The sequence below is a fragment of the Haliotis rufescens genome, unplaced genomic scaffold (assembly GCF_023055435.1).
Source record: "Haliotis rufescens isolate VD_foot unplaced genomic scaffold, xgHalRufe1.0.p SCAF_8, whole genome shotgun sequence".
In the NCBI taxonomy this organism is placed as follows: domain Eukaryota; kingdom Metazoa; phylum Mollusca; class Gastropoda; order Lepetellida; family Haliotidae; genus Haliotis; species Haliotis rufescens.
Window position 1 is genome coordinate 13,288,759 of NW_025964372.1, and position 25,913 is coordinate 13,314,671.

At 38.5% G+C, this 25,913-nt stretch overlaps 1 protein-coding gene across 2 annotated transcripts; it reads left to right on the top strand.

The window, feature by feature from the left end:
- Positions 1–6,098: 6,098 nt before the first annotated feature.
- Positions 6,099–22,136, top strand: LOC124117393 (protein ABHD14B-like). Of its 2 annotated transcripts, none has more exons than XM_046479244.2 (5): positions 6,099–6,223; positions 10,250–10,561; positions 15,773–15,938; positions 16,699–16,934; positions 19,207–22,136. In XM_046479244.2, the coding sequence occupies exons 2-5, from the start codon at positions 10,280–10,282 to the stop codon at positions 19,396–19,398; spliced, it is 876 nt and encodes a 291-aa protein (XP_046335200.1). In that variant the 5' UTR covers positions 6,099–6,223; positions 10,250–10,279; the 3' UTR covers positions 19,399–22,136. The 2 variants fall into 2 exon arrangements, with proteins under 2 accessions (XP_046335200.1, XP_046335199.1); XM_046479243.2 differs by lacking the exon at positions 6,099–6,223 and adding an exon at positions 8,920–9,003.
- The last annotated feature ends 3,777 nt before the right edge of the window (positions 22,137–25,913 follow it).

Here is a 25,913-nt window from a genome sequence, read left to right on the forward strand (position 1 = left end):
AATGGCAACATCCAAGATTGCATTTTCAAATTTTGACTGAATTTTACAAGTTTTTTCACAGTACTGAAATTGGACCAAATTGGCTAAAGTCCCATAAACTGATGATTTCCAAGAATATATTTTTCTCTTCTTTTATATGTATACCTTGCCTAAATACACATAACCAGACTTAACGGCAACATCCCAGAATGAATTTTCAAATTTTGACTGAATTTTACAAGTTTTTTTACAGTACTGAAATTGGACCAAATTGGCTAAAGTCCCATAAACAGATGATTTCCAAGAATATAATTTTCTCTTCTTTTATATGTATACCTTGCCTAAATACACATAACCAGACTTAATGGCAACATCCCAGAATGAATATTTAAATTTGGACTAAATTTTGAAGATTTTTTCACAGTACTGAAATTGGACCAAATTGGCTAAAGTCCCATAAACAGATGATTTCCAAGAATATAATTGTCTCTTCTTTTATATGTATACCTTGCCTAAATACACATAACCAGACTTAATGGCAACATCCAAGATTGCATTTTCAAATTTTGACTGAATTTTACAAGTTTTTTCACAGTACTGAAATTGGACCAAATTGGCTAAAGTCCCATAAACTGATGATTTCCAAGAATATATTTTTCTCTTCTTTTATATGTATACCTTGCCTAAATACACATAACCAGACTTAACGGCAACATCCCAGAATGAATTTTCAAATTTTGACTGAATTTTACAAGTTTTTTTACAGTACTGAAATTGGACCAAATTGGCTAAAGTCCCATAAACAGATGATTTCCAAGAATATAATTTTCTCTTCTTTTATATGTATACCTTGCCTAAATACACATAACCAGACTTAATGGCAACATCCCAGAATGAATATTTAAATTTGGACTAAATTTTGAAGATTTTTTCACAGTACTGAAATTGGACCAAATTGGCTAAAGTCCCATAAACAGATGATTTCCAAGAATATAATTTTCTCTTCTTTTATATGTATACCTTGCCTAAATACACATAACCAGACTTAATGGCAACATCCCAGAATGATTTTTTAAATTTGGACTAAAGTTTGAATTTGTTTTCACAGTACTGAAATTGGACCAAATTGGCTAAAGTCCCATAAACAGATGATTTCCAAGAATATATTTTTCTCTTCTTTTATATGTATACCTTGCCTAAATACACATAACCAGACTTCATGGCAACATTCCAGAATGAATTTTCAAATTTTGACTGAATTTTACAAGTTTTTTTACAGTACTGAAATTGGACCAAATTGGCTAAAGTCCCATAAACTGATGATTTCCAAGAATATAATTTTCTCTTCTTTTATATGTATACCTTGCCTAAATACACATAACCAGACTTCATGGCAACATCCCAGAATGAATTTTTAAATTTGGACTAAATTTTGAAGATTTTTTCACAGTAGTGAAATTGGACCAAATTGGCTAAAGTCCCATAAACTGATGATTTCCAAGAATATATTTTTCTCTTATTTTATATGTATACCTTGCCTAAATACACATAACCAGACTTAATGGCAACATCCCAGAATTAATTTTTAAATTTGGACTGAATTTTACAGATTTATTCCAAATTACTGAAATTGGACTAAATTGGCTAAAGTCCAATAATGAGGTGATTTCAAAGGATATAATTTTTATTCTTTTTTCTATTTGTTTCTTGCCTTAACATACATTGTAAGACTAAACTGCTTCATCAAAAAATGAAATTTCAATTTTTGACTTAATTTTGAAGATTTTTTCACAGTACTGAAATTGGACCAAATTGGCTAAAGTTCCATAAACTGATGATTTCAAAGGATATAATTTTCTCTTCTTTTATATGTATACCTTGCCTAAATACACATAACCAGACTAAACGGCAACATCCCAGATTGCATTTTCAAATTTTTACTGAATTTTAGAGATTTTTTCACAGTACTGAAATTGGACCAAATTGGCTAAAGTTCCATAAACTGATGATTTCAAAAGATATAATTTTCTCTTCTTTTATGTTTATACCTTGCCTAAATACACATAACCAGACTTAACGACAACATCCCAGAATGAATTTTCTGCATTACTGTGGGGAAACTTCTGAATGCAGACGAATCTGTTCTATTCACATGGAGAAACCTGAAATGAAAAAAATAAAGTATGTGATGCTAAAATCCCATAAATTGATGAGTCCAATGGATATTTTGTCTTTTTTAATACCAACTCCTCGCTTAAATACACATCATCAGACAGAACTGCAACATTTCAAATTGAATTTTTAAATTTTGACTGAATTTTAAAGATATTTTCCAAATTACTGAAACTGGACCAAATTGGCTAAAGTCCCATAAACTGAATATTTCAAGGGATATTATTTTTCCTTTTTTCCTATTCATTCGTTGCCTTAAAACACATCATGAGACATAACAGCTACATCACAGATTGAATTATCAAATTTGGACTGAATTTAAAAATATTTTCCAAATTTCTGAAATTGGATCAAATTGTCTAAAGTCCCATTAATTGGTGATATTAGGATATTATTTTTCCTTCTTTTATATATCCACGCCTAAATACACATCACCAGACAAAACAGCAACAACCGAGATTGAATTTTTAAATTTTGACTGAATTTTAAAAAGTGGACCAAATTGGCTCAAGTCCAATAATGAGATGATTTATAAAGGATATTATTTTTCTTTTTGCTACTTGCCTTAAAATACACCATCAGGCTAAACTGCTCCATCCTAAAATGAAATTTCAGATTTTGACTTCATTTTACAGGTTTTTCTAAAGTACTTGCTATTATATTGTTAAATATTGAATGATAGAAACGTTTTTTAAACTGAATGACGGTATATTTTTGTATTGTCACATCATTTATTTCATGAAGAAAAAAATTGAATCAATAAACGTAAGATCATTTTCAGCAGGTTGTGCTCAGTGATGATGAGTGGGGCTTACAAAAAAAAGCTGCTTTTTGAAAAAATAAATGTAACAGCGGTACTCTGGTCGTCTCAAAGATAAGGGAGTACTTGTTGGGTCAGAAGGGATTTATTTTCAATGGGCGTAGAGTGAGAACTTCACGATAGTCCGGATCTGCCCTAAAACATACATAATTTGATATAAATATCATGGGTATGGACAGTATAAAGGCACAAGATAACAACAATAATAATAATACATTTAGATCTATAGTTACTTACTTTTGGCATATATATTTGAACAAATCCTTCCAGATAAAACAAAGTACAGTCTATACATAGTTAATCATGCATACCTTGTCTCAGGGACGCAGGCTGGAACCTCCTTTATTGATGTACAGTGAATAGCCCTGCACAAATAAGTATACTACATATAGATATATTACATATCCACCGTTACACTAGTGTGTATGAAATACAAGCAAAATAAATTCTACAAAAGACTATACATATATACATGATACATATACATGTATCACTTCTAACCAGTTTATATCTATTTTATCAAATGTACACTTGGCTATTACCTCAGTCAAATACACAGTTAGGGTAAAAGGTAAAATAAATTCCTATGTGCACAAAATAAGTCAACAGCACAATATGTCTACTGAACTGTAAACAGTCACATGTCTAATGTCACACAAAAACATTGTTATTAACTCTGAACAGACAAGCTATGTTAGATCTACGTAGCTGAGGAAAATGACAATAGGACATTTCTTGGAAAATCTCTGATGTTTAGAATTTTCAATAGGACATTCCCATAGACTGCTGTATAATTTCTGCAAAATCAATGGGACATTTGTGACAATGGGTAGGCAAATATCCTAAAGATTGGACGATCTGTATCACTGGTAACGTTACTCGAAGGCTTGTTGCAAGCGAGATTTCGTACAGTTCAAACATCGTGACACTGAAAGGGCCTTGATCTAATCAGTGTGTGAGGACGCCTGGCGTGCTAAATAAGAAACAGACCTTTACTATCTGGTCATAAGTTTACAACATTCACAGGCTTCGTAGGACAGGTTAAAATCAAACAATGCGCTATTGAAAAAGCATAAACAAATATAGATCTACCTTATGCCAGACGGCTCCTTCGCATTATCAAGGGAGGTAACTCTTAATACGTTTTGCTGCCCACTATCAATGTTCTCTTTGCGACACATGAATGGTTTCATAGCTGGGTAATACTTTAGAATGTTGGAACATCATTGGCCCAACATTGTTGTATGTTTGTAAGAGTCTGATATCGCAAATAAAATTTATTCTACAATATTAACACGTAATTTCCATTTTTTTTCTTTGTTCGTCGAAAAACTTCTCACAGTTTTGTATCAACTGGTAAAGTGGCCCGCAGAAAGTGGGTTGAAATAAAATTGTGGATCGGTTAGTCAAAATGGGCCTAGTCAAAACGGGCCGTTACAGACGTGAGTGTATTTTGTGTGTCTGGGATGTTGTCTCGAGATTAGATATTTTATTTTTTCAGCTATAGCTACAAAATAAGATTTTTTATATTTTAAATTTATGAGCCTGAATTTGTTTTAAAGAAATACACTTTGCAACAATGTAATTTTGGTGGCAGGCAATTTCTTTCTTTTTTTCTCAACAGTCTGAAGCATAATTTATTTATTTTCAAGAATTTTCGGGGACAATATATTTTTGGATAAAATCCCAGCCTCTCTGGTCGGTCCCATAGAAGTTGGAAGGACATGAATATGTCACCTATTCTGAATAACAACAACTTGAATTTCATTCACGGTGACGCCGATATATATATGTGTGTGTGTGTGTGTGTGTCACTGCTTGTACTAGCCCGGACTCATGCCAATTTAAAGTGTTATAGCCCACTGACAAACCATGCCACAGTTTAACATGAATACCCCATTCAGGTACAGTATACCGACTCCGAGCCGACCAGTCCTTCATTTAGCTTCTTAATGCTGAGCGTCAGGCAGGGTAACAAGTACAATCTTTTAACGCCTTTTGGTGCGGCGCGGCCTTGGAGGCGAGGATCTTAAGCAATTAACCACTGATTTGTCTGATCGATACACATTTCCATACCACCGTGATATATATTTAGATTATATAAATTCAGCATTGTCCGTGTGTCCTTATACAAACGCTTATAGTCTATAAATATATAATTTTGATAGAAACGAACAGCGCCATTACAATTGAAAAAGAGACCCAGTGAGATGGGAAATTCCGACCTAAATCTGAAAAAAGTATCACCGTAAGGGTTGGCGCAAGGGGGAAAAATATGGTTCTTGGATTGTGAGACGAACTAATTTGCCCTCGATGACCATAACCGAAGCGCTGCAAAGATCCAGCGGATCCGAACGATAAGATTCGGATCGGATATGTTTTCCTCAGGATATCTGCGCAATTTCCCAGTGCAAGCATTGGCCTATTCAAATCAACGGGATTGTCTATTATTTGAAAGCCGCGCGAAATTCTGTACATTTTGCAAGAACACCGTGTATCTATATTTACGTATTTGCGGATGTAATCGCTGTTTAAGTAATGACTTAAGTAATAAATTCTGGGACTCATATTTATGGCTACATAGATTCAGATTTGTGTGTGTGTGTGTGTGTGTGTGTTTGTCTGTGCGTGGTCGTGCGTGCGTGCGTGCGTGTGTGTGACGCTCTGAGCAAGCCGGCACAGACATAGCAGACGACTCTCTCTCCTGTCCAACAAGTGAGTCAAACATGTCTCGAATGTCTCTCATGACATGATAAGTATTTATAAAACCACACTAATCACTATAGAGATCCCTGTGTTGTTGGTTTTCGGACGCTTAAGAATCAGTCGTAGCTAGTTTTCTCTCCAACCACATGAACAGTTGTAAAACATCTAATTCGCTCATGAAAGACAACTTCCTCTTAAAAACAAGCCATCATCTAAGTATTTACAATTTCTATGTGATGCTACACCCCCGTTTGTCCCATCGTGTTATAGATAGATCTTCTTGCAGGTTACGGAGAATGGGCCGTCTTGCAGCATTCGTCAACACTCAAACCTTCTCGAAACACACATTCGTGTTGTCCCGAAATGTAACGAATGAGGGAACGCTACTCGTGTATCTCCGTACATATTTACGATTCCATGCGAATAGTGTCGAAATCAAAACCCGGAAGTCTTGTGTGACCCGGAAGTAAAGGATCTTTGTTGACATGTTTGTTGACATGTGGCAGTTTTCGATCTACGGACGTCTTTCACAACATTGACAACAAGGTGTGCATATAGGTTTCCATGTGTTTATAGCTTGTACCACACAGGTTTACTGAGTACATTCAAATACGTATATCATATACTATATGATACACTAAAACTACAGTGGTAATTTGAACAATACAACGAGCTACATATGTACGCAATGCATCAGCTACTGTCAGTGTCATCTGTCAGTGACACAATGCAATACTGGGAGCCCAATATTCTCATGCCGAAGGACTTAGGTGAATGAAGCCACTAGTTCCATTCAAGGGTCCATGAGAGCAGGATAGAGTAAGGGGAAAACTACCTCAGGTCTTCACCCTAGCTAACAACTATAATCCTAAGGATAACAATAAATATGTATTAGATCTATGTGTGAGTGAATATGTTTCATGCAATGTCATATTTCTTGAGATCCAGTTTTTATGTTGCTATTGGCAATATATGAGAAAATGAATTGTCTATATTACCTCCAGCTACATCGGAGAGTCGCATAAACAGTGATAAACATTCAAACATACATTGTATAAGTAATTAGATGAACATCACAATTGCTCAAAAGATCACGTAGTGCCATTCATTAATAATCTTAACATGCAATGTTCTCACTAAACATCCCAAACTGTTCAAATGTAGCTGTTTTTTCCAAGTAAACATGGTAAACATCACGTCACATATTCAGACTAAGTTATATACTGTTTTCTCAGTGACCATCCCAATTCATTCTATTCAAACATCACTGTCTTAATTATTATTTGATGGTCCCTCCCACAAATGATGCAAACAAACATCCTGTTGATTTTATTTGGCTTAACGAACCACTAAGGCACTGGTTCCACTGGTTCATTGACATTACTTAAAGGGAAACAACACTCCAACTTTCCATGCTTTCAATTGTCTACCATTTCAATTAACCGGCATAATCACCAGAAGCCAATTAACGCCAGCGACCGAACAAACTGGGCTTCTGACCAGCGAGGGACCAACTGGAAAACTCATTGACAGCGAGGGAAATCCCCTTGAATCTTCGCATTTGAGTGGATGATGCTTACTATAACTTTTTACCTTGCAAATTTTAATGAAATTTAGTTCATATACTCAACACCAACAATCCTTATTTTTCAGGCAAATTGCATATAATCAATACGTTGATTGATAAATCATGTTAATCACTGTTAATTTGTGGATTCGTCAAAAGTAAGTGTTTTATACGTAGGTTTACTAAAGCAGATGGAATACACCCGTATATAGGCGTGAAGTGCCATCATACTTTGTTCAATGCGTTAGCCGATAATACGTTGATTGATTGCTCATTGTGATCTAACTCCATGGATTTAAAAAAAAAATGTGGACATCATGAACAAAGTTGTCACGTGTGCCATCTCAGCTTGACACCTATGTGAAACACCTGAAACAAACTTACATGATCAGTGGAGAAATGGACATGGGTCTTAATATCCCGAAACTCTATATGTATCTTAAATATTAGATGTATGGACTATTGTTCCTGTGTCATGTTGATGTGGATATCTGTGGATACATTCCTCAAACAAGGTAACTGCCTGATATCATACATGTAACATTTGTCGGTTGTAATTATTATATTTGCATTTTGTTTTAATTCATTTGCTGTAGCAAGAACGTGGGATGTCTAAATGGTGACGGATAAAGTTGTTCCATACATAGAACCTACCCGGCAATAGCAGTCATTTGTTCCAAAGTGCTACGCTTATGGTTATTATCATTTTAAATATATCAAATAAAAGCTGCAACCCAAAAAGCTCAATGTAGGATATTTTATATCTGATAAAATAATAGTTTCAGATACTATTCATCCTGTTCATCCGATCATTGCATCAAAAGTCTTTAAAGTTTGAATCCGCGAAGAAAAGGGTGATGCATATTTCAATAGCTTCAAAGTTGGGAGAGTTGTTTCCCTTCAACTAGCAAGGCTCACTCAAGGGTATATTATCTATTAACCTAGCTGATATGAATATGCAAAATGAAAAAGAATATAAATTCTGTAGGTAAATTATACTAAATTATTGTCATAAACACAAAGATAAAAGCATCCTGATTTATCTCCCTTTGATGAGGATGATAATGGTGCCCACTGTGTGCTAAAAATGTACAATTTCACATGAGTGGCATCTATCTTGTCTTGCAAAATAAGAGAAACCATAAAAGCGTATTTTGTAATGTCTTGTTTCAGCAACTTGTGTTATTGTTTACATACTGTTTGATGGTATTGTTGTATTGTTTGTTGTTTAACGCCATACTCAGCAATATTCCATCTATATGACAGCTGTCTGTAGATAATCGTTTCAGGCCACTGTTGTAGTCAGTGTATTGATGCAGTGTATGCAGGCAAGTGCACAAATATGCACCTCAAACATGGACTCTCTACCGCCACCAAAATGCATTCTTACTTTTGCTGCTGGTTACCATGGTGACTAAATTTATTTGGTTAAAATAGGCCTACATCCTGGTAGCACAATACACTTAGACCAATCTCATAAAAATCAGATCTCAGTTGTCACTGCAAAGTTGAACCTTAGTTCGTATTTTTAGGGATTTGATATTAGATTTTGGTCCTAGGTATGCCGCAGCATTGCAACGATGATCGTTGCCATATGGTGTTTAATATCGATTTAAATATTGATCCAGTGAGGGAGTATACTGTGTGTTGTCAAGCCAGCTGGCATAAAGGATCAGGAGTGGTGTGTCATCAGCACAAACATATTTTACTAAACATATTTTTCCTAAACTTCTGCTGACAGGCTTGCAGTGTTGACGTGGTAAGTGAGCTCAATTTGCTTCAGGTCATTAAAAAGGAATTTTAGTTTAGTCACTTCATGCAGTCAGATAACTAAGCGTAATGGTTCTATTGGGGGTCTTTCGTATATCCCAGGTCCCTCAGACAGAGTGCTGCAGCACTGTGTGTGAAGGAGAAAGATTCTCGCTAATCTACTACTGTCAGAAACAGTATAGGTTACACATAACCAAATGTTTTCCTATCGACTTCTATAGAAACATTATATTTTTTTTTAAATAATTAAGCATTCAACAGCTATTATCTGTACGTTTGTGCACAGTTTGGCCTTAGAGCAGCAATAAAAACAAAAAAAATGACTAGCTTAGATAGCTCCTGTTCCGAGTACCGGAAGCTAAACACACCACCCCCATTTCGGCACCAAATGTCACCTACTTGAAAATATCTGTGGTCACATTCAGCATAAGTCATCATGTTGAAAAAAACTACTAAATATAGAAAAACATGATCAGTTTTAATAACTGGATGGATGTACATTTTAAAGACATACAAATCTTACGCAATATCATCCAATCACAGCCTGCAGATACCTCTCGATCAACACTGACGCTCCCTACGAAAACGGCACTGATAAACTGGCTCTGATTTGGTTTAGTAAAACCTGTAGTAGCAAGGCACTGTTTGGAGTCAAGCTCTTCCCGATGTAGTGGTCGATAGCTTGAACAACAAGCCATGTAATGTCAGTGGGAACACAACACCGACCATCCAATCCCCATTTTCAGCTTCTGATCTGAGTGCTGGTTCACTGAATATACCACTTAGATTGCTCAAGTAATTCAACATGCTTGTACTTCTGGGTTTTAGACAGTGCAAAACTTTATGCAAAACACTTTGGATATACAATCGCTGTGTGCACATAACACCATAGCTGTAGAGAGAACAAAGCCTATCTGTGGCTGTGTGTACATACACTCTGTACTATAACTGTATGTAAAACACTATGGCTGTACCATCACTGTACATACACTCTGTAGTATAACTGTATGTAAAACACTATGGCTGTACCATCACTTTACATACACTCTGTACTATAACTGTATGTAAAACACTATGGCTGTACCATCACTGTACATACACTCTGTACTATAACTGTATGTAAAACACTCTGGTACTATGTACAGAAAACTATGGCTTCACTATCAATGTGTAGAGAGCACACTATAGCCCATGTGTGTCTGCATTTAATCACAGTATGTTAATGTCCTTTCTAGGTTAATGCATTGACTGTCGCCAGTTGCACTATGAGCCCTAGTGGGATCCAGGTGAACAAGCTCTGCATCGTGCTAATCGCAGGAGTGTTTGCGGGCGTGCTGGTTATCTACCGCTTGTGGCCTGGAGACTCCAGTAAGGGGGACACCAAGCTGACTGAGCCAGTAGAAGAACAGAAGATGGCAGCGGGGAAGGAGGAGTCGAAGGCGGCGTCCTGGTACACCGAGTTTGTTGACATCCCAGCAGACCTCCTCAGTGGTGGTGGTGATGACCAAGTGAAGGAGGTCGTAGTCCAGGTCACGTTGAATGGCAAGGTGAGGATGACATTTAGTTTATCTAGCTTCCCGAGGTCAGGCCAGCTGAGATTAATGGTAGTGTATGTTGTCCCTGTAGGAGTGAGTGCTTCAGGGTGTGGTGTATTCATTATGTTATTTGTCAGACCCGCACATTGGAGGAACATCAAATCTTCAATACATAACAAAACCGTAGTTGGCTCAATCACTGTTTAATGTAGAACTGACGCTGCCTCACACAGCTGCCTAGGTTACAACAACATAATGACGTCACACCTAAAGTGACGTCACTGCACGTGCGCATTGGCACACTTACAATGTAAACATACCTAACATGCACAACATTTCTCCCCCTTAAAAGAAATTACTTTCTACTTCTCTAACCAATACATTTACAATATTCAGAACACAGTACTATGAGATATTTTCTAAAGTTATAATTTAACAATGTTACAACTTTCAACCACAAATGATAAAAAACTCATATATATATGATGTCTGCTACACATTGCTGAATACTTTATTCAATGACTTAATTGTCAAAACTGTCAGTTTCTACATTGTGTTCTCACAGGGTTAGTCTATCGGGAGGTTTTCTCACTCTTTCTGAACGTCTCACGGTTTGTTTTGCTGGTACATTTGCAATTGTCACCTCACTGTCTTCACACTGGTGTTCATCACATTGCTGTGATGCACTAGGTATTACGATAGGGTCGCCTTTGTTGACCCTGATACTTTCTACATTCCCTGCATTACAGTCACTTTGAACCATCATGTTCTCGTTACCATGGTTACTAGTTGCATCTCTACACCTTAATTGATCAATATGACGCTTGACAGTTCTATTGCCAATGTCAACATCATAATGTCTTTCACCACATTTTGTCATCACCTTGCCAGCAGTCCATTTGTCTTCTTTGTTGTACTCACGCACCCACACCTTATCATTGTCATTTAGCTGTCTTGTGTCGCCAGGTTGACACAATGTAGAAGACGGTAAACCCGGAGACTCTTCGTTCATTTGTCATTAGCATCGAAATATAAACTCACTCTTTCAGAATATGACATCCAATCTTCTAAACTTTCATCGAACTGTCCAACATCTCCAATGACGCCTGCCATTATGGAAAAGCACTGAATGTAATCACGTATAGAAAGTTTTATCCTCGTCGCCACTGTTGTGTATGTATTATGTTATTTGTCCGACCCGCACATTGGAGGAACATCAAATCTTCAATACATAACAAAACCGTAGTTGGCTCAATCACTGTTTAATGTAGAACTGACACTGCTTCACACAGCTGCCTAGGTTACAACAACATAATGACGTCACACCTAAAGTGACGTCACTGCACGTGCGCATTGGCGCACTTACAATGTAAACATACCTAACATGCACAACACAGGGGAAAGAAGGGGGACTATATTTCATGTACATTGATTTTGTTTTTAACATGTTCAAACCTACATTAAAAGCTATTTCTCTGTTGAATGTGTTTCAACTTTGTCTCAGAGTATGACCCAAGTACTCCATGGATCCAAGGCTGTTGGACCGCCTCCGTGTTCTAGTGGTAGAGCGTCTGCCCAAGAGCTGAAGGTCAGGGGTTCGATCCCTGGCCACATTATACCAAAAGACGTTAAAAGATGGTACTTACTGTTAACCCTGCCTGGCACTTGGCATTAAGGGGTTTTGGCTCGACTTGGAGTCAGTATACTGTGTCTGTGTGGGTGTTCATGTTAAACTGTCATTTGGTATCACGGTGGGATAGCACTATAAAATCGGCATTAGTCCGGACTAGTACAAGCAGTCATGCAGTCACGCATGCAGGCAGGCATGCATGCAATATAAGTGCAAAAATCTTGAATGCGACATTTAACCCCATTTTACCTCCCCCCAAGGCTGAGATGAACATGGCAGACGGCATGGTTTAACCTCATTGGACAGGCAGCTTGTAGGGGATGAACAGACACTGTTTTGAGAGTCTGTGTTTGCATATAGAAGTAAAATGTAAACATGACAAGGAGTATTATTGACAACAACTTCTGGATCATACAACCACATTTCAGGGCTACTGTGTTGTTTTGACAAGAGTGGGCACATCCCAGGTGGCTGGATGGTGAGCCCATCAAAGCCATCACTAATAGGCACAGCTGAAAACAGCTCACTACACACCACTTACGTATAAATAGTTCTGGTACATGTATATGATATATTTAAGCTTTTAAGGTTATTGATAACTGTTTATTACATTTAAATGATCCCTCATCAGTGTCATATTGCCTTCAAGAATTTCACCACTGCACTGTCAGTAGGCTGTATTAGTGATTATTGAGTTTATTCAGTATTCTTAGGACTTGTCCCAGCCCTGCTGCCAATGACTTCATCACTATGTACGGGTCACATTTAGTTGGGCTGTGAATGTATTTCTAATTGCATATTATCTTATTTTCCAATTTGTTCCACATTAACACTGTACGGGAACATCATTCCTAAACACACCCAAATATTGGTTTCTGTCAACCAGAACTTTTCATTACAGGGTACATTTTTACTGCAACCTCGTGTATTTAATCTTGAACTTTTTACTGGGTCAGAACTAGATTACAAATGGATTTCATGGGGGCCATATCAAACTATAGTAGCTGACACACAGCAGCTGACACTGATATACATGTATAATATTACTTCATAGGCATGAAATACACACACAGACAAGTGAAACTGACAATATGCATATGACAATATCTTGGAAAATGATACAGTCGTAATACAAATGAACAAAACTGAAAAGAAAACATAGAATATGGTGAGAAGGAAGGCATGAAAGAAGTCCCGACAGTTAGTTAAGGATAAAGGCAAATGTGAAAACACGTAACTATGATAGAAACGGATAGAATGCAGAACCCCAAACGCAGCTGAAGTCAGAAATATTGCTGCATGAGAATTCCATGAAATGGCTGTGTTTGTTTGTTTGTTTGTTGTTTAACGCTGCACTCAGCAATATTCCAGCTATATGGCGAGGGTCTGTAAATAATCGAGTCTGGACCAGACAATCCAGTGATTGATATCATGAGCATCGCCATGCAATTGCATGAACCAAGTCAGCGAGCCTGACCACCCTGTCCCATTAGTCGCCTCTTACGACAAGCATAGTTGCCTTTTACGGCAAGCATGGGTTGCTGAAGACCTATCTACCCCGGATCTTCACGGGTCTAACGTCAAGGAGACAAGTAGATTAAACAAAAGAGTAGTCATCAGTAGATACTATGGATATTTTCAAAGATTTTGATGTACTGAATTTTGTCTAATTTCATCTTTACCATGGTAACAGAGATATATTAAAAGACATTTTTTAACATGTTTAAAGAATTTGTTTTTTTCAAAATTTAATGGAAAATTGTTCATGCTCAAAATTCATGTATCATTTCTCTCTTTTCTCACACACACACACACACACACACACACACACACAAACACAAACACAAAAACACCCCATTTTCAATATAGCCCCTTAAAAAATCCCTCTAGTAGGCACTTGACAGTATCACAAGACAGTTTTACAGATGTGTATGAAAGTGACTGTATATCCAGACACATTTCAGTGTGACAGGAACCAAAACTTGACGCGATATGCACCTCCAAAGGAACAATGTTGGTAGTAAAAGTTACGCCGGAACACATGGAACCAAATCTTATTTAAGTATTGTTCTACCAATCACTGAGCTTCACTGCACTAGTCATGCTAGTAGTTTTTAATAAAAGTGTCTGCATATTGAGGTCACCTTGACCATGCTGTACCGGTCTGTCCTACTTTAGGGACAGGACGTCAACCGTTCTGAAGTTTTGTTTGTAAGCATTAGCCAGTAACCCCCAATCTTACTCGACTCTTCTCGCCTTATTCTGTGACAGAAGGTTCTGCTCCAGTGACCACACCATGGGCGTAGTCATATCACGTGACTTTTCTCTTGTACTTATTCTGAAATATGAAGACAGGCCTAATGCAAGCCTTTCGGTACCCTTTACGTACTGTTTTGCATAATTATCAAGACATACCACTTCAACAGTGACAGTGAGGTGCATGACAATATAAGAAGGAGAATATATGGATGTCAACTTCTTAATTATTTCTATAATAAAGAAGTAGATATTCATATATTCTCTTCCTTATGTGTATCACTTCTAAATGCCTTTCAAAGACCCCATGACAATATAGCTTTACATATCAAAGTGATCATATAGCTAGCTCTCTGAAGGGCTTCAATGACAACTCATGGAGGATATGTACTCAAATGGTAACAGTTTTTCATGTTTTATGATATTTTCTCAATGAAAGTTATGTTTTTCTAAATTTGTAGATTCTTTCAAAATGAAACAGATGAAAAACACATGAATGGACTGTGTAGGATGTGACATTTCACTTGAATTGGCCTGTAATGATACAAATCACTAAGGCCAGTTTACTCTGCGCAGCACCTGCCTTGTCACTACACTGTGCAGACTTCTGTTGTCGGGCATGAGACGTCACTCTCAGAAATAACACACAGAACTGTTGATGTACTGTCCCTGTGAAGCTGGAGGATACTGGCTGCATGGTGATGCAACACTTAGGGATCCTGATATGTTATTATAAAGCTTTTGTTTATTCATGTCAGGTTGTAGTTATTTTGTAACAGTAGTTATATTTCATTTGTACAAGATGGCCTGTCTGTTGATGACCAGGCATAGGCAATACTGGAGTTTAGTTTTCAGTCCCACACAATTTCTGCGATTTTGCTATCGCAGAAAAATGTGCAGAAAATGTAACTAAGTGCTAATAAGGGAAATAGTTGTTTTTACCACAGAATTTTGTAATTTTAGCTGCACACTTTTGGCAAGCTTTGTATACATATCATGCATGTGCTCAACTGTTGACATTTTTTAAGATTTCTTTTGTTTTTTAGTTTCCATATCTACAGGCAGGACTAAGGCTCAAATTAGGGTAGGGTTGTAATCTGGAGAGTAACTCATAAATGTTAATGTTTCTTTGTGAGACTTTGTATGCATAACTGAAGTCTTTGGGTGAATATTTTATGTCTTGGGTTTTTGTACAAATGAGGGTAGGAATTGTTTCAGATCCTCTACTTCACGAGGCTTGATGGAACAGGAATTTAATAATTTAGCTTCTTCATTAACAATTAGGATGGTTTGTGAAGTCTTCATGTGTTATTGTGTACAGTTACCCTTGATTTCAGTCACTGAAAATATTCACAAGGCAAGCAAACCCCAAAGGAAGTGAAACACATCTTGATGTTCTGTTTCTTCATGGCCAAGCCTTCACTTCCAAAAACTGGTTGGATATTGGCACCCTCAACCTGGTGGCGAGATGTGGCCATCGAGCAGTGGCTGTCGACTTACCAGGTAGGCAGGAGGCAGCAGTGATACAGGGGAGGTCAGTGGCTGTAGACTGATGGTAGGCAGGAGGAACAGTGGTACAGGGGAGGTCAGTGGCTGTAGACTGATGGTGGCAGGAGGAACAGTGATACAGGGGAGGTCAGTGGCTGTAGAATGATGGGTGGCAGGAGGAACAGTGATACAGGGGAGGTCAGTGGCTGTAGAATGATGGTGGGCAGGAGGAACAGTGGTACAGGGGAGGTCAGTGGCTGTAGAATGATGGTGGGCAGGAGGAACAGTGGTACAGGGGAGGTCAGTGGCTGTAGAATGATGGTGGGCAGGAGGCAGCAGTTGTACAGGGGAGGTCAGTGGCTGTAGAGTGATGGTAGGCAGGAGGAACAGTGGTACAGGGGAGGTCAGTGGCTGTAGAATGATGGTGGGCAGGAGGCAGCAGTGGTACAGGGGAGGTCAGTGGCTGTAGACTGATGGTAGGCAGTAGAAAGCAGTGGTACAGGGGAGGTCAGTGGCTGTAGACTGATGGTAGGCAGTAGAAAGCAGTGGTACAGGGGAGGTCAGTGGCTGTAGACTGATTGAAAGTAGGAGGAAACAGTGGTACGGGTGTGGCAAGTGGCTGTAGATTTACCAGGTAGGCAGGAGTGTGTACAGTAATAAGTATTGTTAATGTGTGACCGCCATTCCAGCATTCCAGGGGATCGATAAGAGTGAGCATGTTTGAGTAAATTTACAATGGTGAAAACTTTTTCCAGTTTCAAATGTTTCTTTGCAGGCTATGGAAAAACTACAGATGGCGTTGATAGCCCCTCAAAAGGAGCTTTTATTGGTGCGTTGGTTAAAGCCTTGAAGATGACCCGTCCCGTGGTGGTCAGCCCCTCAATGAGTGGCAGCTTCTCCCTGCCATTTCTGTTTGACCAGCCGGAGACAGCTGAAGACAGGAGTCGTGGATACCTACCTGTTGCACCGGTGGCCACAAGTACATACACCCAGGTGTACAGTAAGAGCAAGGTCAGTGAAACCCATTGTCCTATACCCAGGAAACCTTTCTGTGAATCCATATCGGTGCCTGGACATTTCACAGTCTCTCCTACATCACAAATAAGAAAGAAATTACACCCTTCAATTTTATATTATTTTTTTCAAATAAGTTTGATGGTATCATTTAACATTTTTATAAATGTGACAGGAAAGTTAAATATTGGATTGATTTATATGTGAAGAAAGGCACCGTATTCATCCTGGCGACATCTCGCACTATGAGGAAACATTTACATAGAGGGGAATGTCTAATTACCTTGGTATTCCTTGAGAATTACAAAGACAGGACCCATTATTATTAAGGATTTGAGAGTTACAAGGATATTCCCCTCCTGAAAACACATCCCTACTTTCACACTTTGACAAAACATTCTTTTGTGGATAATCTATAAAAAGGAAACCAGAACTCTCTGTAGCCTGTTTGTTTGATTGTTGTTTAACGCTGCACTGAGCAATATTCCAGCTATATGACAGTGGTCTGTAAAGACTCGAGTCTCAACCAGACAATCCAGTGATCGATCCACACAATTGGGATGAATGACATGTATCAACTGAGTCAGCGAGCCTGACCACCCGACCCCTTTAGTCGCCTCTTACGACAAGCATAGTTGCCTTTTACGGCATGTATGGGTTGCTGAAGAACTATTCTACCCCGGATCTTGACGGGTTCTCTGTAGCCTGTGTATAACCTGTGTGAGTCACCCTTGGGTGATGCACTTGGAAAGCTCAGCACCAAGCTCAGCTGCTAGCTAGCTGATCTTTACAATGCATGGTACAGGGTCCTCTACAGTTTCATGGGGTATTCATAAGTATCTCATCAGTTGCTTGCATGTTTTAAAAACATGCTGATGGGGACTATATGAAATATAGAGCCCTGAACAAGGACTTATATCTTTATCCGATTTTTAGTTTTCTCGTCAAAAGTTTATCTAACTGCATTGATATGAGACTCATTCTCAAGGTTTTGCATTAACATTGTCTTAGGTAATAGGATGTAACGCAATGTTATACAAATTATTTTCTTAGCTATTAAGGATTATATAAATATTTTATAGTTAATTTCACACCATACTTTCAATCTGTCACTATCGCCTAGGTCAACTATTACACATCCTCAAATCATATGATGTAGGTTCGAGCCCCACTGGTGACATGTTTTCCGTTATAATTTGAAATAATTCACTTGAGTGTCAACATAAATAATAGTTCCATCTATTCGAATTGTATTTTAATTGAAATGCTGATTCCAGATAATGAATATGTTGACACCAAACTGTCCATTCCTGAAAAACAATGGCGAGTCCAAACACTGGAATGACGTCACAGATGTGTCTCAAGTTACTCAGTATCACTTGTCCCTTTGAATGTTGGTGATAGGAAGTCTGAATTACTTATAATATTATGTTTTTTCTATGAATAGATTGAGTTGGTATACCTATCCTATTGTTTATTCACCAAAGATGTACTTTCAGCAAAAGCATTCTGAAGTAGTATGTTTTTTTACATTTGCCTGAGGCAAGGGCGTTAACTGACTATAAAATTCCAGTTTCCACCCTTGCCGAATTAGCTTGAAATTTCCACACTTGATTGTAGTGCCACCAATGGCTTTTGCGAGTTATGTCCCTTCTATGTCCCTCCTATTGGTCAGATTCCACCTCTCGATCACCAAGGAGTGCTTCACATTCAGAACTATCTTGTGGGCTGGAGGTTAACATAAAATTGTTGATACCAGTTTGAATATTTAAGCTAGAAGTAGCATGTTCAACACATATGTGACTGTTGAAATGCCAGCGTCCTCAATTCCTGTTGTAAAGGTTACATTTGTGGCCTTATGAAAAAATATGCCAACAGCATAATGACCTATACCGAAATGTCGCCTTTTACAGTATATAAAGAAGTTGTTATCCATAAATTATCTCTACTTTGTCATGTGTCAACTCCTAAGTAATCCCAATCAAACAATTTTCTCCTCACTTTGTTTAAGAAGAGCAAACCCAACTCATTGAGCCTCTTACACTGTCCTAACCATCTACATAAATTTAAACCATGTGGTCAAATGGAGGCCGACAGGCACTGGTGCTCTACATGGTCCTGCTATGCAGTGTGGGTGATATGGCAGGAGGTATCGTATTACCTCATTTTGATGGTATCTCCACATTTTGCCTAGGACTAGTGTAGTACAGTGTGTTAGACCTAATGTCACATACAGCAGTTGTTTCAATATCATTCTGTCTGATTTCAGATTCCAACCATGATAGTTTATGGTGAAAAAGATGAATCTTTAGGAGCAACAAGCCTAAAAAACCTGATCAAACTTCCTAACAGCAAGCCGTTTGTTGTCCCCGATGCAGGACACCCAGCCTACATCAACAACCCAACATTCTTCCACAGACTGCTGTACAATTTCCTAAAGATTATTGCTGCTCACAAGTGAACAATGTAATCATGAGGGAATGGTCTTATGTTTTGTTAAAGTGTGAATTGAATATATGAGACAGGGAGGGGACAAGACTCAGGCATAGATACAAGCATACATGCACCGGCATACTTCCAAGCATACATGCACAGGCATACTTCCAAGCATACATGCACAAGCATACTTCCAAGCATACATGCACAGGCATACTTCCAAACATACATGCACAGGCATACTTCCAAACATACATGCACAGGCATACTTCCAAGCATACATGCACAGGCATACTTCCAAGCATACATGCACTGGCATACTTCCAAGCATACATGCACAGGCATACTTCCAAGCATACATGCACAGGCATACTTCCAAGCATACATGCACAGGCATACTTCCAAACATACATGCACAGGCATACTTCCAAGCATACATGCACCGGCATACTTCCAAGCATACATGCACAGGCATACTTCCAAACATACATGCACAGGCATACTTCCAAGCATACATGCACCGGCATACTTCCAAGCATACATGCACAGGCATACTTCCAAGCATACATGCACAAGCATACTTCCAAGCATACATGCACAGGCATACTTCCAAGCATACATGCACAGGCATACTTCCAAGCATACATGCACAGGCATACTTCCAAGCATACATGCACCGGCATACTTCCAAGCATACATGCACAGGCATACTTACAGGCATACCCGCACAGGCATACTTCCAAGCATACATGCACAGGCATACTTCCAAGCATACATGCACCGGCATACTTCCAAGCATACATGCACAGGCATACTTCCAAGCATACATGCACAGGCATACTTCCAAGCATACATGCACCGGCATACTTCCAAGCATACATGCACAGGCATACTTCCAAGCATACATGCACAGGTATACATACATAGCAGACTTAACAGGCACAGCTGCACAGGCGTACCTACATAGGCACATTTATGTAGGCATACCTGCACAGGCACTTTTATGTAGGCATGCCTGTACAGGTATATTTACGTAGGCATACCCTCACAGGCACATTTACGTAGGCATACCTGCACAGGCACATTTACATAAGCATACCTGCACACACATTTACGTAGGCATACCTGCACACACATTTACGTAGGCGTACCTGCACACACATTTATGTAGGCGTACCTGTACAGGCACAATTATGTAGGCATACTTGCACAGGCACATTTACGTAGGCATACCTGCACAGGCACATTTACGTAGGCAGATTTACGTAGGCATACCTGCACAGGTACATTTACGTAGGCACAACTGATTACCTGCACAGGAATATTTACACAGACAACCTGCACGGGAACATTTGGGATCACTGTCTCTTGATCCTTTCAAGAAGAGATTGGTCTGGGTCTGGGTCTACGAGTATGCTTGAACCAAATCCCTGTTTAGGGGAAATATGAGTTATTTGCACCTAGTTTTATTCAGAAGGTTAGCAAACATGGTAAGAGGTGGTAAGGTCGGATTATTTGTTGTTGATCATTTTGTGGTTGTTTACTGGGGAATATGAGTGTATGTTGGATCTCTTTCTTCTTCTTATCAATGAATCCAGTAGAAAGTTGTACAGCTTGTACTGAGAGGTGTTTGGGCCAGTCACGCTACTGGAAGCACAACATATTGGCTGGGCCTTGTGGAAAGAAATTCAATAATCAAATCCCAGACTTGTGTGCGTTCACAGGTTTACAATGTTTCTTCTGTTTTATTGAACATTTTAATCACCTTTAATTTATGTTTTTGTCAGTTGATATTGTATTAAGAGTGACAAATAATGTTCCTATTTATTTTGGTATCTTCATTATGATTCAGACAGTCATAAATACTGTTATTTATTTCATTTACTGTTTCGTAAATCCACATACATAACTGCTTGTAGTGTGAAAGATTGGTTTGTGTATGCTGTAGAGCCCTACACTGGACACAGTCAAGTCTGCTGCAGTAGCTCAAGTTTGACACATGGTGTTTGTCTCCTCAGCTGTGTGATACGATGTACCTGCAGACAACAGTAACCATGGTAACATGATCATGTTCTTGTTTACCACATTGGGAGGTTTAACAATCACCTAACCTCTCTCTTCATGTAAGGATGTTGTGTATTCTGGGCTTAATCTGGGCTTCATCATGGCAATGACATTGGAAATATTTTAAATTATTTTAGATTACAAATTACATAAAACTCTGCTAAGCTAATTCTGTTTCCTATATTCAAGTTATGGCTTTGTATCCGGTTCTTCTCTTTCCTTGTTACCTCTGAGTTCTAGTGGATAGAATGTCTGCCTGGACAGCTGATAGTCCAGGGTGCGATCCCCGGCAGCATCATAGATCTTTAAAGATGGTAGTTGTTGTTACCCTGCCTGGCGCTAGGCAATCGGTGGATAAAACAAGGATTGGTCAGCTCAGAGTCAGTATGCTGTGTTTGAGTGGGTTATCCATGTTAAAACATGTATGTACCTTGCTAAACAAGTGCAATGATGTTTAACCTAGTCCACCTCACATCTTTTCTTATTAGAGATGAACAACAGTTTCTAAGATACAGAACAGTTGAGGTGCAACTTTCTTGTTGACCTGCATTAAAGCAATGTTTACACAGCAACCCGGGACATCTTGACCTGTGTTTGTGGTGTTCACAGTTAAATGTCTGATCAATCTGTAAAGGTCTATAGTGGATATTTTTACATTTATTATGAATTTTCGGTTATCAATAAATTTATATGATCATGTTGCCTTGTTCTTTGAGTGTGTTAAGTGTCAATGTGTATGTTGTTAAGCATGTGTGAGCAAGTGAATGAATGTGTTTTTAAGCTGCAGACAGCAAAAGAGACTGTACCCGGTGTGTGCTTTAGTCTGAGCCGGAGAAGCTAGTGTCTGATGTCATGAGCATCAATCAAGGCACAGTGTCACACAGTTTCCAAATACTGGCACTCTGGACCCATACCACTTTGCCACCCATTGCCACCATACCTTTGTTTTGAGTCCAGTTTGAAGATAACAATGCTAAATATAGACATCCAATCAAACTAAAGCGCAGATATCACCAGTACTGGACTTTTGCGTTCTGTCTCAGTTTCCTGATATGATTAAAGATATTGAGGACTCGGTTGGACGAGGCTGCAATTTAACTGTAGATGTATGCCAAACTCACTTTGAGAAGAGGCATTGTAATTGGTTGGTGATGTCAGCATGATGAGGGAGAGAAATTCTATACTATGTTAGTGATGAGGGAGAGAAATTCTATACTATGTTAGTGATGAGGGAGAGAAATTCTATACTATGTTAGTGATGAGGGAGAGAAATTCTATAGTATGTTAGTGATGAGGGAGAGAAATTCTATACTATGTTAGTGATGAGGGAGAGAAATTCTATAGTAGGTTAGTGATGAGGGAGAGAAATTCTATAGTAGGTTAGTGATGAGGGAGAGAAATTCTATAGTAGGTTAGTAATAAGGGAGAGAAATTCTATACTATGTTAGTGATGAGGGAGAGAAATTCTATACTATGTTAGTGATGAGGGAGAGAAATTCTATACTATGTTAGTGATGAGGGAGAGAAATTCTATAGTAGGTTAGTGATGAGGGAGAGAAATTCTATACTATGTTAGTGATGAGGGAGATGGCAGTGAGGGCAGTTCTGAAAGGAAGTTATTGTGGTGAGGTCCAGGGTATATATCATAACAGAATGGTGAGATCATTCCCTGGATAACTGAGGATGAGTTAAACTGTAACTTAATCCTCATTACTTTGTTTTAGGACAAGCATGTTGAACTTTTTATTTGTTTGTTTTATTTTTTCGTGCTTTGATGTCGGTGTAAAATCAAGCAGGATCAGATAGTATTTGGATAAACAAAAGAAGCAGGTTTAACATTAAGAAATGGAAAGTTCTATCACACAGAGAAGTAGGTGTTACAGTAGAGTCTGTGATATTATACTGGCGTTGCATTTATCATGTTTTTACATTTAGCAATGTACAAGAACAGCTTTGTTTCAAACTATTCAAATATTTTGATTGAAAGTAAGCTAATCAATGCAAATTATGATCTCTATTCCAGAATGACTTCCAGTATATCTGAGTGCCAGCACAACACCTTGTAATCAATGTTGGCTAAGAAACTGCAGAAGTAATGGCTCCATGCCTATGTGCCTGGGTTATGTAAACTTAGTGTGGTGTATTTTCTTGGGGTATTTTCAGTTAGATATCTGTTCCGGAACTGTTTGCCAAACTCGAATGAATCCTCTGAAGTTCCTGTTCAACAGTAGTGTTGAATCTTACATAAACTTGCTTACCTTGATAACTATAGCACTGCTGCCCAATGTACATGCCACTCAAAACACTGGATCCATCTGAGTGTCAGTAGAACTACCGCATTTGTGTTTTGAAACCGGCCAGAAATTCAGAAAGCCATTTCTGTGAGATGAAATAATTGATCTATCATTTGGGTTAAATGAACTCCGTTTTTAAATGCATTTTGATCTGGGTGTGAATAAGGTTTCTTTGTATTATCTTATGAAATGTCTCCTGGCATTACAAGACACAAGAGAGATGGATGCGAAAGCGTGGAGCGGGGGACATAGTATTCACGACCGCCCGTACGTACGTCCCACCTGTTTGTTGCCGCGATATCTCAAGAACTAAACACTGGATTGTCTTCATATTTGGAACTATGGTGTTTATACAGACTCCGCAGACACGAGTCGGTTTTGGTGACCTTGACCCCATTTTCAAGGTCACAGCAGGCAAATCTGCTTTTGGAGTTGGAAAACGGTGTTGCCGCAATATCTCAAGAACTAATTGCTGGATATTTCATATTCTTCATATTTGGAACTATGGTGTATATACAGACACCAGTCGGTTTTGGTGACCTTGACCCCCATTTTCAAGGTCACAGCAGGCAAATCTGCTTTTGGAGTTGGAAAACGGTGTTGCCGCAATATCTCAAGAACTAATTGCTGGATATTTCATATTCTTCATATTTGGTACTATGGTGTCTATATATGAGCAGCCATGATCCGATTTAATTTGCAGGAATTTGGGTAATTATTTCTAATGGTACGACAAATAGTTCCATGGAGGTATCTAACACAGAAAATAATATTATTCAAAAGGAATAAAATATTTGGGAATAAAACACATATCGCATAAGGCGGCGGGGGACATTTCGTCACTTTGTGACAAATACTTGTTGTACACATGTTTGCGTGGATGACTGTTGAGGGTTACATGAGTGGCAGCGATAAAACTGGTTTTAGTTTTTAAGATCCGAATCTGAATAGATTGCCAGCTGTTGTAAAACAGTTTGCAACTATCACCCAGTTTGAGATCATCTGGGAGCCGAGGTTTGGTGAAGCAACGTTTTTTTCACTTTTGACTGAAATGCTTTTCTGAATAAATTATCCATTTTCTATGGTAAGCATGTTGCGTTCCGTGTATTGGCTCTCATTAGGATCTCCACATTGATTCTGTACCACGTGTATTGAATTCAAGCAGCTCTTCAGGCGTCGGAGCGGTTGGTTGTTGTCATAAGTCAGTTGGAATGTCCAGATATGATACTCAATTCATTAATTGATGGGTTCATATTCATATCCGTCATCAAGAGACTTGGAGACGCAAACCAATTTACACGAAAATGTAAGACTTGAGAACTCTTCTATTTACACATGCAGTGAATAAAATGAACTTTCTTTCTAAACATGATCCAATGATGGTGTCAGTTCTTCATCTGACCGACAGTCAAGTGAGTTATTGTAGGCGCTTGGTTGTCTGTCATATGTCATTAGTGAAGTAACATGTTGATTGTCTCTTAAACATTTTTCAGCAGACTGGATTTATGAAGAGCCTCAAAATGGAATGTTTACTGTTTGTGAAGCAAGGGGGCACAATAGCATGACTTACAAAATGTAAATGTCCTTCAGTGTGGGATCTGAGTTTACTGCTGTGTAGGGCAACATTGTTATGCAATTTTGCATTGTACATTCACTGTAGCAGATTAAGAAAAATTGTTGAAAATTGATATCGTCAAATGTTGTGAAGTGGCTGTCTTAGCCTAGGTGAGCTACAGAGCCATGGCTCTAATTTATATGTCTACATGTATAGATAGATGGCCAGGTGAAATGATGGACAGAGATACTATGGTGAATCCTTACAGCATAACACAGTGCTCATGGCAGTGATTCTGTAAAGCAATTCACCATGATTATCATCCATTCAGCAAGTGACACATTGACTGACTAGTACATATATCTGTTGCCTAGCAGCAAGCGACACATTGACTGACAAGTACATGTATCTGTTGCCTAGCAGCAAGTGACACATTGACTGACTAGTACATGTATCTGTTGCCTGGCAGCAAGTGTCACATTGACTGACAATTACATGTATCTGTTGCTTAGCAGCAAGTGACACATTGACTGACAAGTTCATGTATCTGTTGCCTAGCAGCAAGTGACACATTGACTGACAAGTACATGTATCCGTTGCCTGGCAGCAAGTGACACATTGACTGAC

Coding starts and splice junctions, on each gene's coding strand:
- LOC124117393 (XM_046479244.2), top strand. CDS start 10,280: ATGAGCCCTAGTGGGATCCAGGTGAACAAGCTCTGCATCGTGCTAATC. Junction 10,562..15,772: donor AGGTCACGTTGAATGGCAAG/GTGAGGATGACA, acceptor CCTTGATTTCAG/TCACTGAAAATATTCACAAG. Junction 15,939..16,698: donor AGTGGCTGTCGACTTACCAG/GTAGGCAGGAGG, acceptor GTTTCTTTGCAG/GCTATGGAAAAACTACAGAT.